General features: G+C 34.5%; 1 protein-coding gene across 4 annotated transcripts in view; it reads right to left on the minus strand.

Moving 5' to 3' along the window:
• LOC111516494 (ATP-binding cassette sub-family C member 4) overlaps nt 1–14,304 on the minus strand; it is a 259,489-nt gene extending 245,185 nt beyond the window's left edge. For all 4 annotated transcript variants that reach the window (XM_074178633.1, XM_074178631.1, XM_074178626.1 and 1 more), the window contains exon 1: nt 14,164–14,304. In XM_074178633.1, coding sequence (XP_074034734.1) covers nt 14,164–14,237 — 74 coding nt within the window. In that variant the 5' untranslated portion in view covers nt 14,238–14,304. The remainder of the gene's footprint in view (nt 1–14,163) is intronic.
• Between the last annotated feature and the right edge of the window lie 2,354 nt (nt 14,305–16,658).

Consider the following 16,658-nt stretch of genomic DNA (forward strand, 5'->3'; position numbering starts at 1 on the left):
AAGAAACCTCGAGTCTGGTTGAGATATGTTGACGACACCTTCATAATATGGGACCATGGGAAAACTGAACTAGACGCCTTTCTGAAACACATCAACAGCATGAGACCTTCCATCACTTTCACAATGGAGAAGGAAATCCACAATGAATTGCCATTCTTAGACGTTTTGGTGAAGAGGACCGACACTAAGTGGGAAACATCTGTATACCAAAAACCCACTCATACGGGACAGTATCTGAACCACGAATCCAACCACCATCAATCGACAAAAAGAGGAATCATCAAGACTCTATTAGACCGTGCTTTTGGGCTCTGTAATACAAAGGAAGGTCTCGAGAAGGAACTAGACATCATCAAAAATGATCTTCAGCGGAATGGATACTCCAAAGCGATGGTAGAAAAGACTTTGGCTAAAAGACAGCAGGAGCCTCGCAAGGAAGAGAAGCCGTCACAACCAGTGCTTGCACTTCCCTACATCAGAGGATTATCGGAGAGGATAAGAAGAATTGGTTCCAAGTACAACATTAGAACCTGTTTCAGATCCGGTAACACTATCCGTAGCAGCCTCACGAAAACCAGGCCCCCAAACGCGGACTGCGATTCCAAGAATTGCATTTACCGGATACCCTGTGAGTGCGAAAAATCATATATTGGTGAAACTAAGAGGCCATTGAATGTTCGCATTGCCGAGCACAAGAAGCACACACAGCGAGGAGAAACCAGCAAATCAGGAATAGCAGACCATGTTTGGACCCATCAACACAACATCGAGTGGTCCCAAGCTGAGATCTTGCACAGAGAGGAACATTGGTTCAGGAGAAAATTTAAGGAAGCCGCATACATGTTGTCCAACAACGTATTCAGCCAGGCCAGCGTAGATATACGTAACATATGGAAACCCATCATCAAACGAAAAATGACCAACTCCCGCCAAATCGGTCATCTCTCACGGAACCAGTGAAGCGGAAAATGGAAAGTAGAGAAAGTGAAAGTATTTCAACGACCTATAAAATAGTCATCTCTCGGAGGAATCAGTCCAGTCATCACACGAAGACGATTGTAGATACCAACAATCGAAACGTCGTGAACTAACGTGACTTGGAATCTCTACACTTTTTTATTTTTTATTATTTTCTTTTTGCATTCCTTTAATTTTTATTTATTCAATTATTATATTTTTACTTGTAGGTTATTTCACTATCATTTCATTTCAGGTTTATTGTTGCTTAATATAATTGTTATTTTCAACTATTCTTTTTAATTATTCTTTTTTACTTGTTTCAGGTATTACAAATGATTTTATATAATAGACAATGGGAGTCCGAACTAGTGAAATTCATCACGAAACATTGTCAATCACCTTCAAACAATGGTTGGATCTATTATGTAGGTATCAATTTGTGTGTATTTTATTTCTGTATGCCTTATCACCTAGTAGCTTATCTTCCTTGAATTAAATAAAACTTCATTCAAATGTGTTGAGTATTTCATAGTAAAACCCTTGATTCATATTTTTAATATGTTCAACATCTGATATATTTCCATCAATTAACGAAATTTGTTAAGTTATACCAGTGTACAATCTATTGATAATTATAGATCAATATCATTAACAAGTTGGTAATATTAGTAAAGTGTTCGAAAAATTAGTTACCTTCTTGCGAATGAAAAAAATTTGTCAAGTGAACAATTTGGTTTTAGGGAAGGAATGTCAGCAGAAGATGCAATTTTCAGTGTAACTCGAAATAGATATAATAGACTGAATACTAATAAAGAAGTGATTGGAATATTATAAGATATAAAAAAAGCTTTTGATACTGTATCTCACTCTGAACTCACGTAGAAACTAACACAATACGGAATAAGAGGTGTTTGCCGTGAACTTTTCCGTAGTTAGGTACTTGAGAAACAGAAAACAATTCGTAAAAATAAATGAATATAAGAGTCACCAACAAATAACAGAGTGGGATGTTCCTCAAGGCACGGTTTCAGGACCTGTCCTTTTTTTTGATTTACATTAATGATTTACTGAATGGTGATCTATATCCATATGCGGATGACACTTTATATTTATGTAGTGGATGGAGATAACTGGGATGAGACCATATCGAAGGCTGAAGCTGGCATGTCAATTTTAAAACATAACTTGAGTTATGACTTGCTCACACTCAATATCACAGAAACTAAATGCATGCCATTTTTATGTAGTGAAAAACATCAACCAAAATCTGATGAAATAAAAATTCATAGTTCGAAATGTTCACAAAAACATTTTGAAAAATGCAATTGCACTCTTGAATTGAAAAGCATCCCAGAAATAAAATATTTAGTATTTAATATAGATTGTTGCCTGAAGTGGAAACAATATTCATTTGAATCAACAAATAAATCAAGAAAATATCTTTATAGGTTCAGACTTCTGAGAAATATATTTGAAGTGAAAACACTACTGATGTTTTATCATACATTATTTTCCATTATTATGACTTACGGAATTATAGCCTGAAGTGGTGCATACGAACATTCATTAAAATCTGTCAAGTCTATTCATAAGCATTCAATAAAAATAATTTTTAAAAACCTTTCAGATTTCCATCAAAAGTTTCATTCGGAAAATATTTCATTTTGAATCACAGACAAACATTTTACAAAATCAGTACAATCTATATAAAAAAACATTTTGCATATACTGACATAATTGAACATCAGTTCAAGATCAAAGACCAATAAATGTTTTCAAATTGTCTACATTTGATGCAACAACACTGCATATGTATTGATGTGAAATGTATAATATAATTCTACAAGAAATCAAAAAGTTGAGAACAGCATTTATAAAAACATTACAAAATTGGATGTGTTCAGAGTAAAATAATTCACTTCAACAGATAATTTATTTCACCTTCATTCATAATAAAATACTTTTGTTGAAATATTTCTTCAATTCAATTCATTTTTTATAAACAATTGACATAAAAGTTGACATGATCTTTATTTTTCGATTAACCCAGTCTAATACAAGTGTTTACACTCAACATACTGTGCATGTTCTAACAAATTTTTTAATATTTTTGAACTTTCATTCGATATTGTACATTTCTTAATAAATTTGAATATTGATTTGTTCATTAACCTGATATTGAAAATTTATTTTCAACTATCATAAAACTTTTCATAATGAATAAAATATCAAAATATATCAAAAAATATTGAATATATAAAGAATTTGAATACTAAATAGAAAGATTAAATGGTAACTACGAAAAAGTCGATTGTGATTTATAACATTCCTTCTAACAATTGTAACTTGTATTATTTTGGAACATCTAGAATTCTTAATGATAGAATAACTCCACATAAAAGTGATATGAAACTTAATAAGAAATCATGTGTATCAGCACAACATTCTATAAAAACAGGACATGAACCAAATTACTCTAATAACAAAGTTTCATAAAAAAAATCCAAACGCCTTTTCTTGAAATTGTTGAAATTATTGGGTCTTCTAATTAGATGAATGAGAGAACTGGCATTGATATACACAGTATAGGATAGTTGTATTTCCCTACTAATTTTAATATGGGTTTCAAGTAGATCTGCCAGATTGAAGGCATATATTACTTGACCTATTCGTGGTTCAAGTCCGGAGATCATGAATCAATGATGTTGAATCTCTAGTCTCCAAAATACAAATTCAATAAATGTTTGACTTCAGGATAAGTTCCAGGATTTCTTGAAACTATCAACTGTGCTGCTCTACCTGCAAGTTTGCTTTTAATGTGAATCACTAATAGATCACATTGATGAGCTGTGAATATGAGATAAGCATTCAGGAAGGCATTCAAAATTATTTGATCACTTTCGAATTCAGGCACTATTGAAAATATTTCGGATAATTCATATGGTTCGATTGCGTCTAGCTCTGGTTGATTTTGAGCCGTTTTGATTTACTTGGGAAAATTTTGAATGTTCAAACAGAACTCATTTATTTTCACAATAATCAATCAGTATGATTATTGATATCATAAGGAATTGGAAATAATGGTGAATAGATTGCAAAATGAATCGAGACTTTTCAATATCGATCGGCAATCTTGCAATAAAGACAAAATTATACTATTCTGAATACTGACTACGTCAATACTGGGTTGAAGGAATGATTTGGACATTAGCTGAGATGCCGTCTCACCAAGTTATTAGAGTATATTGTTCCGACCGGTGAGCGAACAGCAGAATGTCTCAATTCAGGTATTGATATGACCTTCTGGTGCATACGCTGCATACACCTCACGGCAAGAAATCTACTACCGTACCATCAGAGTATGTAGTGGCAGCATCAGCATGACGTGGTTAGAAGTTTGAAGCTGTGTATCGAAGCCAGAATCGAACGTCGAAGTGAAACTTCATATACTCAAGGTCAAATCACGCGCTCAGCTCAAGGACGTTTGATGTCAAAAGTGGGGAGGGGGGGGGGGTGTAGAGCTGGCATAAACTCCCTATTTATGGCGACCGAGTTGTTGGTATGATTTGTTCTGCTAGGAAATCTTACAGGAGAAAAATACTTGCAGTATTTTTCTCCTGTAAGGAGAAAAATACTTGCAACAACAGTCACTCATGAACATAATCACCGCTACAATGAAAATGAATCGAGATTCCAACACGACGGGGCACCTTCCCACTGGCACGCAAGATAACCAAATTTGATTCCGTTACATGTTCTCCAGAGGGTCGCTTGAAGATGAAGATCCATAAAATTTAACCAACATTTCTACATGATCAACAATGAGTGGTCAGTGGCTATTGGCCGCAATTTTACACGTGATATGCCTATGAATGCCCGAAAGCACTTTGAACAAAACATTTATCCTTGTGTGGATGCAAAAGGCTAGTATTATGAACAAAAGTTGAAGTGAAATTTTGTTAATGGAGGTAGTGGGAAAATTTCGAATTTGCAATGTCAAAATCTCATTAAACGCTAACTATATTCATGTTTACTCATTATTAACTCCAGAAGGTTTTTTTTGATAAACGCTTCAGATTCCACAAAGAGCTCTCTTTGTATATTTATCTGAAATTTGCGATTTGTGTTTTTTGATTATTGGTGAATTTTTATCCCGGAATGATTTTGTTATATTGGGCGATAAAATTTTATTCGTTTTGAAGATACAGAAGACTTTGTAGAGTTGAATTCATTAACTCTTCTTACTCTATTCTAATTTGAATTGTCACTTATGTGATTATGTCATGAAGTGAGAATATATTGAAAGTCTACATTACATGATTTCAGTTGATATGAAAAACAGCAACTTTAACAAAAATTAAATAAAAAAAACTAAAGATTTAGTGGTTTTTTACTGATGAATAATTTCTTATTTCACATCAAAACAACAGTAAAAGTTCCGCGAATAACCTTGTGAAGATGAAAAGAAGTTTTTAGGCCTGAGTTAGTGATAATTTAAATCTTCATTCGATTCAGTTGGGACTAAATCCATAAAGTGGTTGAAATTAGCCACATCTGGCAAGTTAAGTGAATGAATAACTCCCTACCAGAGGCGTACGAACAGTAATTGCTACATGGAATGAAAATTGTGAAATTTTCTATTAATTCACCAGTTGATGTGATAGTTATTGGATTAATCGTTTTAAAGTGGATTCATCATTTAAATGCTGCAAGAAGAAATAATGTACAAAGGTATGTTGTATACAATGTCTAGGCATTTTCCACCAGAGCTGTATGGAGAGTAAAATATATATGCAGATAGTGGAAGGCCACAAAATAATATGCTCTAATGATTGTGCAACCAAAAAAAAGTGATGACGATGGTCTACGAATAGCAGGGGAAAAAGTTGAATCGCCGATAAAAACATTAAAAGAAATGGAATCACAGTTAGAATTTACAGAAAGTCAAGGAGACATCCTGGTCACGGAACTATTGGATGAAATAGCGGAACTAAAGAAGGGCAATAAAGAAAGAGATGTACTTAATCAGAAACTAAGGAGAACTTCGAAGATGAAGTTGCTAGCGCTGAACAAAATTACATTAGCAAACTTCACGAACAGAAAAGAATCATCAGAGAACAAAAAAATGAAATTACTAATCTCATTCAAAAAAATGCGGTCTTACAGAAAGAATTAGAAGTAATAAAAGTTGACTTGAATAGATGAAACATGATGACATCTTTTGAAACAATGACCCAGGAGAAAGAAGTCTATTTGAGAAGAACTAGAGAAATTGAAATGTCATTATGCCAGTTTGAAGCAAGACCACAATAGTTCGAAACTATCTGAGAAAAAGAACAGCACCACGAAACAACTGAACCTAGTTCATGAACTACTGGAAAAGGAAAAATTAGAAAATAAAGGAAACACATATCTTGAAGTATCCTTACACGCTGACACGTCAAAAAATAGAATTTTACTCGTGTCAGGATAGTTTGGAAGGGAAATGATAAATCATCTAGAACGAATAACAGAATATTATCTTCAGTCGATCAGGAAATCAGGAGCGACCGATGAAGAGCTGATATATACTGCTATCACGAACTCAAAAGAATTCTTCAGTAAGGATACACAACACAACAAAAAAATATTTTTTGAATGTTTCCTACACTAAATTAGTCAATTTCTACTGATTTTGGGGTGATAAAAACGAAAATAACAATGAAAAATTTTTATTAGCTCTGGTTTTTGAGATACACAGTACTCAATCTTAAAGAGTAGTTATACTATACGTGAAAAGTGAAAGTACATAAAACAATATTGTTATGTTTCTTTTAGAATATTTCAAGTACAAAATTAATAAAAAAAACATTATTCTTAGTGTTTTGACAAATAAAAGAAGTTTGTACCACCAAATTTCAATTAAGTCCATCCGATTCATTTTAAGATCGCTGTCGTTTAGCTTGTCTTTTATAAAACACTTCTGGAGCATCCCTACACACAGACCAGCAGTAGTCTGCAAGCATTGCTTCATTCCAACGACCCTGATATCTTTGTTCCATTAAGGAAATGTCTTGATGGAATCTTTCTCCATGTTCATCACTCACAGCTCCCACAAAAGTGGGAAGAAATTAAGATGAGAGTGAAGAAAATGAATTTTTAAGGACATGTTGCATCCAAGTTGGTGGTGAGCTTGAAGAAGCTCTTTAACCAATGCTGTGAAGTTATCATCTCTTTTGTTACCTAAAAACCCATGTACAACCCCGTTAAAGGCTTCCCAGGCTCTTTTTTCATTTCCTGTTAAAATCATGTCAAAAGCAGGATCATTTACGATTTCACGGATTTGAGGCCCAATAAAGATGCTTTCCTTGACTTTAGCATCACTCAACCTGGGAAACTTTGCTCTCAAGTACTTAAAAGCTTGTCCTTCCTGGTCCATGGCATTCACAAAGTTTTTCATTAGTCCCAACTTAATATGTAATGGGGAAAGGAGAACATCCTTAGGATCTACAAGAGGCTCGTAAACTACATTTTTCTCATTACGGTTTAGGTCTTGTGTAGGCCAGTTCATTTTTTTATAGTGAGATTTTCTATCCCGACTGTCCCACAGACACAAAAAACAACAGTACTTGGTGAACCCTAATTGCATTCCTAGGAGTATAGCAATGACTTTCAGATCACCACAGATGTGCCACTTGTGTTGTTCATATTTGATTGATTGGAGAAGTGTTTTCATATTTATATACGTTTCCTTCATGTGAACTGCATGACCTATAGGAATAGAGGGTAGCTGATTTCCATTATGCAGAAGTACAGCTTTTAAGCTTAGTTTTGAAGAGTCTATAAACAGTCTCCATTCAGATGGAGTGTGATCCAAATTCAAGCAGTCCATCAAACCATTAACATCAGAACAAACTACGAGGTTTTCTTTTTTCTCAAAAAAAGGAAGCAAATCTTTTTGACGCTGTCCGTACCGAGATATTTTCACATCATGTTTTAGAAGATTCCACTGTTGTAGTCTTGACCCTAACAGCTCAGCCTTTTCCTTAGACAAGCGAAGATCTCTTATAAGGTCACTCAACTCTGCTTGACTAATTCTGTGCGGATCACTAGACCTATCGCTTACCTCAAAATTAGGGTCATAGGATGTAGAAGAATGGGTTGCTCCTTCTAAACAGTCTTCATCACCTTTCTCTAAAATTTCATAGTTTTGGGGTGGAGAAGGGACTGGCAAATTGTCTGAGTGTGGTACAGGCCGAAGAGCAGATGGGAGATTAGGGTATTCAACCGTTCCTCTTTTCTTCATAGATAAACCTTGCTTAATGGGAGGAGTTAAGCAGAAATAACAGTCGTCTGTATGATTGGTAGGCTCACGCCAAACCATAGGTACTGCAAAAGCCATTGCCCGGTTTTTATTTTTCAGCCACTCTCGCAATATGACGGAACAAGAATTACAACATATATGAGGAGCCCATGATTTATCTTGGTCTCCAACTTTCACACCAAAATAATCTTCATAGGCTGTCTTAACGGTATGTGTCATTTTACGTTTCTGAGCCTTAAATGTTATTTCACCACATATATAGCAAAAGCTATCGACAGAATTCACACACTTTCGAGGCATTTCAGATCAGCACTTAAATTAATTTAAAAATCAACTTCACACGATAATTTCAATAGCAACCACGTGCGTACAATTGACAAACTCACATAGGTTATGTTTACTACTTAAGAACAGCTGATGAGAGGGGTGTTATGTAAACAAACATGTGTACCAACTGTTGGTGATGAAATATTTCATTTGTTGAAAACTCAATATACATATATATATATATATATAATATAATGATACTATATCTTGAAAACAAGAGCTAATATATAATTTTTATGGTCACTTTCGGTTTTAACACGTTGAAATACATTAAAATCATCTAATTTCAACCCCGAAACAAAAACTTTGTTGTGTTGTGATATCATAGTGCTATGGCTTAGTGAAACAAATGAAAGTTTATTGGATACCCTTGTTGAAGAAACACAACACACACAATTGCTTATTATTTCAGAGCCTTACAGATATGACGTCAGCACAAATCGAAGAATATACGAAAATAATTTGAATTCACACAAAAAATTACACTTCTTGAAGTTGGATAATATCCATTTTTTGGAATGCAATAACTTCATAAGGTTTTCAAACTACACAAGAGATGGATCCGGGCTGAAGGCAGTAGTATCGCGCTATTTGGGTAGAGAAATAACGAAGATAATCAATGAATTAAGGTATAGAAGAAATAACCGGGAAAAACTGAAAAAAATAGACATGCTTCATGGCAACCAGTATAGTTCCAATAAACTTTTGGGAACGCAAGGAGCGACGTTCTCTTTTTTAGTGAAGAAGACACCAAATACAAACTTACTACCAGAGAACTTGACAAATCAAAAAAGCCTGGAATAACAAAAAATTGTAATGTTGACAAAAGAGTTTCATTGTTGCTGTTGAACATCCAATCTGTACGTAATAAGGGTAATGAACTTTATATTTTTCTTGAACAACATAATTTTCCAAATTATATTATTATTTTCCAATTTATATTATTTTCCAGGTAATTCTCAGCTTATTGTAGCTGGAGATCTCAACATAAATTAGGATGACAAAACTTCTGCATCAACACAAGCACTCGACACATTGTTTTTATCATATAATTTGAAAATGTCAAATCAAGAACCAACACGAATCTCACAACATTCATCTTCTACTAAACACTATATTTGCACAAACCTGGATGAAGAAAAATTGACGTGCAGTGTGATCCCAGCTGGTCTATCAGACCATGAAGGTATAATTTTAAATTTCCTATTGAAAGTAAAAACTCAAAGAAATCATTCAAGTTTTGTAGAATATACAGCTCCAAAAATTTTAACAAATTCAAACACAATTGCGAGCAAACTGCATGGGAAGAGGTTTTGTCCTCAAGCGATTCTATAGGCGCCTCTCAAAGATTATTAACCAGTCTTTTTGAAGAATGTTTTCCTAACCAGAAAATGAAGATTAAAAAGATAAATAAATCGTGGATTACACAGGGCATCAAAATTTCTGCGACCAACTTGAGATCGCTTCACTGAATACGAAAATATTTTTTCGATAAATTTTTTATAACATTTTTCAACAAATTCCGTCAAATTTACAGACGGGTAATTAAACATGCAAAAAAATTCATGTCAAGAGTAGAATAAACAAAGCTGATAAAAGAATCAAAGAAAACTGGGCCATAGTGAATAGTCTAAGAAATAAATCGAATTCAATTCCAGAACACGTCAATATAGATCCGGAAACACTAAATAATTTATACCGTACAATTGTTTAAAAACTAACTTCATCCCATGTTCCTACTTCAAATCCTATGGATTATTTAAATAAATAATGTAAATATGCCCAACAACTTTCACTTTGAAGACACAAATTTATTAGAGCTGAAAGAAATCTTGCAAGAAAATAAAAACAAAAATGCAACAGGCATTGATGAAATTTCAGTAAAAATTTTAAATAACCTTCCTGATTCCGCTTTGAATACACTAGTGATGGCCATGAATAAATCATTTTCCCTTGGAAATTTTAATTTCTATTGAAATATTTTATCTATTAGATATGTTAATTTAGTTTTACTCAAATTGTGTTTCTGTGTATTCGTGTTTTTGAATTGTTTCTTTTCTCTTATTCTTTGAAGTGCTATATACAGGGTGTTCCTGGACTTCCTCTTTTCCTCTTGGGAATGTATAGATAGGGTCAAAATATCACCAGTACTTCATATAACTTTTTTTCCTAAAAGTCTTCGTAACCAAGTTACGGGCCCTCGAAAAATGTTTTTCTTTGATGACTTTTCAAGTGAATATTCAAAATTATCCAAATTTTGGTAATTGACTAAACAAATGAATTCCGTCGATGAGCTTTCATGCAGGAGTCAGTTGTTTTGCTACAAAGTCAGGAACGGACTACCCCCGATGGTCCACACCCCAAAACTTTGAAATGACAGATATTTTTCAATATTTTTCAACAAAATAAGGTTACTTGGACAATTTTATGAATAAAAGTACTCGTATGGAAAGTCGATCGGAGCAACGAGTCTTGATAAAAATGTAGTTCTACTCGACGACATCAAACCCGCTCGTCCACCATTATTTGAAATGAATAATTATCAAAGCAGAAATAATAATGATAACGGTAATTCAAAAACATTCATAACAGGAATAATACAAAGTATGCTAAAATGAAGTCGTAAACAAAAAGTACAGTATCTAGGTATATGGAAGTTTAAGTCACAATTGTGATAGCAGATATTTTTTCAAAAGAAATATCAAGTTCTGTAAATTCGTGGTGTTTTTAAACTAACAAGCTACTCTACTATGAAATATCGAATTCATTCCATATTTTGTATGTACATAATACGTGTGGAATAATCACGTTTCGTGTTGATCAGTTATCAGTCATCACCCGAAGACGATTGTAGATACCAACAATCGAAACGTCGTGAACTAACGTGACTTGGAATCTCTACACTTTTTTATTTTTTTTTATTATTTTCTTTTTGCATTCCTTTAATTTTTATTTATTCAATTATTATATTTTTACTTGTAGGTTATTTCACTATCATTTCATTTCAGGTTTATTGTTGCTTGATATAAATGTTATTTTCAACTATTCTTTTTTAATTATTCTTTTTTACTTGTTTCAGGGATTTCAAATCATTTTATATAGTAGACAATGGAAGTCCGAACTAGTGAAATTCATCACGAAACATTGACAATGACCTTCAAACAAACAGTTATCTGAATCTCATGAAACTCAACATTCGAATGTTTCAAATTCTTCTTCACAGCTAAACTGTTGAGGAGTTTCACTGATAATTATAATTTAATGGGAGAAATTCTTTAACACGAATCTAAATTTAGCTGAAAAAACGCACATCGGAAAAAATATTTACTATATTAATAAAAAGCAAACGAATGAACTACAAAAACGGCTGCACATGATCAGGTGAAAAATATCCAGGGAATAACTATGTTCCATTTCTTTCACAGATGTTGACAAAAAAACCTTTTAGAAAGTTTTGATAAAAAATGAGAAACTGGAATGCGATTTTGTTTTGTTGAGTGGTGCGTTGTCATATGACTATCATTGTATTGTCAATATTCTATAGGATATTTTGAATATTTTTGATATGGCCGAACAGTTTACATTCAATAAATATGCAGATATGCATGTATTTTATGGACGAGCATTTTGTAATGCTGCAGAAGCTCGTCGTCCGGATTCCGAGCATTTTCCCAATTGAACGGTACCGTCAAGAGAAACATTCGAGCGTGTCGATCGCAGCTTGAGGGAGACAGGTATGTAATAATTGATAATTAATTTGAGCACGTTGTTTCATTTCGATATTATTGTAGGTACAGTTTTGCCAAAACGAGGTGGTGAGGGCGCTCCTAGGACTGTACGTACCGTTGTATTGGAGGAATATATTTTGGAAGCCGTCGCTGATGATCCTTCAATGAGCATCAGAAATCTATCAGAACAGTTCCATACACCCAAGTCCACTATTCATAGAATAATTAGGGAACAACTGCTCCACCCATTTCACATCCAGAAGGTACATGCCATGACACCTCAAGATTTTCCAGCACGACTGGAATATGCCAATTGGTTCATGGAGTTTTATTCACTGATGAAGCAGGTTTCAGTAGAGATGGAGTTATCAACTCTCATAATCTCCATATATGGGCCGAAGAATATCCCCATGGGATATTGCAAACCAAACATTAACGGAAATTCAACGTGAATGTTTGGGCTGGTCTCATAGGAAACCATCTTATAGGACCATTTGTTCTACAGGACCGATTGAATGGAGAACGTTATTTGGAGTTCATTCAGAACGATTTGAATGGACTTTTGGAACATGTTCCATTGCAAATCCGAAGAGATATGTGGTTTATGCATGATGGCGCTCCTCCTCATTTTAGTTTGATTGTGCGTGACCATCTGAACCATATTTTCCACAATAGATGGATTGGTAGAGGTGGGCCATATTCATGGCCATCGCGGTCTCTGGATTTAAATCCATTGGATTTCTTTCTGTGGGGGCATCTAAAAAGCCTTGTTTACGCTACACCTATTCACACAAGAGATGCATTGTTGAATAGAATAACATTACATTGTGAAGCCATACGAAACGACCCTGGAATGCTATTTCAAGTACAGAGAGGGTGTCTTCGCAGACTAAGAAAATGTATAGAGAGAGAAGGTGGTCATATCGAGCAGTTTCTGTAGCGGATTTTTCATTTCTGTTTGCTCTTGAGGCTCTTAAGTTTCGTTAGTTAAACGTGTTTGCATTATAAAAATTCGTTATGAACATTTTACCTATCATTTCCATTTTCCTCAAAAACTAAAATTTTCGAATAATGGTAGACATCTCAGGATAAATGTTGTTGAATTAACGTTATCATTATTATTTCTGCTTTGATAATTATTCATTTCAAATAATGGTGGACGAGCGGGTTTGATGTCGTCGAGTGAAACTACATTTTTATCAAGACTCGTTGCTACGATCGACTTTCCACACGAGTACTTTTATTCATAAAATTGTCCAAGTAACCTTAATTTGTTGAAAAATATTGAAAAATATCTGTCATTTCAAAGTTTTGGGGTGTGGACCATCGGGGGTAGTCCGTTCCTGACTTTGTAGCCAAACAACTGACTCCTGCATGAAAGCTCATCGAAGGAATTCATTTGTTTAGTCAATTACCAAAATTTGGATGATTTTGAATATTCACTTGAAAAGTTATCAAATAAAAACATTTTTCATTTTGTAACTTCGAGGGCCCGTTACTTGGTAACGAAGGATTTTAGGAAAAAAAGTTATATGAAGTACTGGTGATATTTTGACCCCATCTATACATTCCCGAGAGGAAAAGAGGAAGTCTAGGGACACCCTGTATATCAGATTTTTTAACAAGCTTTGTTAATAAGATTGTATTTTCTTGGACAATAAAGTATATGTCTATTATATTCTATTGTATTCATCTCAGAGCAAAACATTTTCAAACGTGAACGACCTTCATTTTGTGTATGTAACATTCAAACTAATGAGCTATAATACTTGAAAGCACGTTTGATGCCAATGGACTCAATAAATAGGTCATATATTTATTTATTCATATCATTGATTTACTCACCCAAAAAATAATTTGGAGAAAAAATTTGCAGTTACTCTTGGATTATCAAGTTTGAGTTGGTTCACATTATCCATTTTTGCATTAGCCGGACGCTGTTTTTGGTACTCACTGTTTGATAAATTCTGGTGAGTAGCACTAACGAAACATTCATAGAGATAATACTTATCAGACAGGTATTTCGACTAATGAGTGTAGTGTAATAAGGCACGCCATGCACGTTACAGAATTCGTGAAAGGTGAATATGTCGGATTACTCGGTTTGTTATTAACTGAAAATTAGCTTGATTATTGTAAGCATTATTGATACAAACATAACAGTCAAAGAGTGAGATAGGTGTGTCAAATTATTTTCCGTTTATATTTTGGCTGTGATCTGCAGGTTTTTATGCCTGTCGCTTTGCCTACAACTGCGGTAGACATTATCAAAGGCGATGAGATGACAGTCGAAGTGTTCGAATTGGTGGCATTTGTCCCAGTTTTATATTATCATGAGTGGGCGTGGCTTTGTTGGATTAAATTACCTTGTGTACAATTGAGGCATATTTCACTCATGTTTATTGCATTTCTATCGGAATTATCCATGTGTTTCTGAAAATATATTGCCTCTCTATTCATTCTTGAATAGAAGTTCTGAGTTTTATCTAGTATTTGTGTATTTTCGAATGAGGTAATGTGAGTGCTTTCTTTTGAGTATGTTCGGTGACAGCTGATTTGTCGGTTTGTCTGAGTCGACAATTTCTCTTGTGTTCGTGGTTCCAATGTAGGTCGGCATGGAGTTACAAGAGATCCGGTTCACCCCGGGTATTGCTGAATGATCTATATGATCCTTAGGTGACCTTAGACTCTCCCTGATAGTTTTTGTTGACATAAATATTGCTTTCACATAGTTTTTCACTGAAGTTCTCCCAATCTGGTCTGTAGAATTTTTACTGTAGGGAAGAAAAGCTTTTTTCTTAACGAGCCTAGCTGGCATTCTCTCTCCTGGGTCGTATGTCTTGCTCAAATTTTGCTTCGCTATACCAATTAACACAACAAAGTTTTTGTTTCGGGGTTGAAATTAGATAATTTTAATGTATTTCCACGTGTTAAAACCGAAAGTGACCATAAAAATTATATATTAGCTCTTGTTTTCAAGATACAGTATCATTATATTATATATATATGTATATTGAGTTTTCAACAAATGAAATATTTCATCACCAACAGTTGGTACACATGTTTGTTTACATAACACCCCTCTCATCAGCTGTTCTTAAGTAGTAAACATAACCTATGTGAGTTTGTCAATTGTACGCACGTGGTTGCTATTGAAATCATCGTGTGAAGTTGATTTTTAAATTCATTTAAGTGCTGATCTGAAATGCCTCGAAAGTGTGTGAATTCTGTCGATAGCTTTTGCTATATATGTGGTGGAATAACATTTAAGGCTCAGAAACGTAAAATGACACCTATCGTTGAGACAGCCTATGAACATTATTTTGGTGTGAAAGTTGGGGACCAAGATGAATCATGGGCTCCTCATATATGTTGTAATTCTTGTTCCGTCATATTGCGAGAGTGGCTGAAAAATAAAAACCGGGCAATGGCTTTTGCAGTACCTATGGTTTGGCGTGAGCCTACCAATCATACAGACGACTGTTATTTCTGCTCAACTCCTCCCATTAAGCAAGGTATATCTATGAAGGAAACAGGAACGGTTAAACACCCTAATCTCCCATCTGCTCTTCGGCCTGTACCACACTCAGACAATTTGCCAGTCCCTTCTCCACCCCAAAACTATGAAATTTTAGAGGAAGGTGATGAAGACTGTTTAGAAGGAGCAACCCATCTTTCTACATCCTATGACCCTGATTTTGAGGTAAGCGATAGGTCTAGTGATCCGCACAGAATTAGTCAAGCAGAGTTGAGTGACCTTATAAGAGATCTTCGCTTTTCTAAGGAAAAGGCTGAGCTGTTAGGGTCAAGACTACAACAGTGGAATCTTCTAAAACATGATGTGAAAATATCTCAGTACAGACAGCGTCAAAAAGATTTGCTTCCTTTTTTTGAGAAAAAAGAAAACCTCGTAGTTTGTTCTGATGTTAATGGTTTGATGGACTGCTTGAATTTGGATCACACTCCATCTGAATGGAGACTGTTAATAGACTCTTCAAAACTGAGCTTAAAAGCTGTATTTCTGCATAATGGAAATTAGCTACCCTCTATTTCTATAGGTCATGCAGTTCACATGAAGGAAACGTATATAAATATGAAAACACTTCTCCAATCAATCAAATATGAACAACACAAGTGGCACATCTGTGGTGATCTGAAAGTCATTGCTATACTCCTAGGAATGCAATTAGGGTTCACCAAGTACTGTTGTTTTTTGTGTCTGTGGGACAGTCGGGATAGAAAATCTCACTATAAAAAAATGAACTGGCCTACACGAGACCTAAACCCTAATGAGAAAAATGTAGTTTACGAGCCTCTTGTAGATCCTAAGGATGTTCTCC

This window comes from Leptinotarsa decemlineata, unplaced genomic scaffold (genome assembly GCF_025532065.1).
Source record: "Leptinotarsa decemlineata unplaced genomic scaffold, Ldec_3_MD MMD2_tig00004204_RagTag_RagTag, whole genome shotgun sequence".
Lineage (NCBI taxonomy): Eukaryota > Metazoa > Arthropoda > Insecta > Coleoptera > Chrysomelidae > Leptinotarsa > Leptinotarsa decemlineata.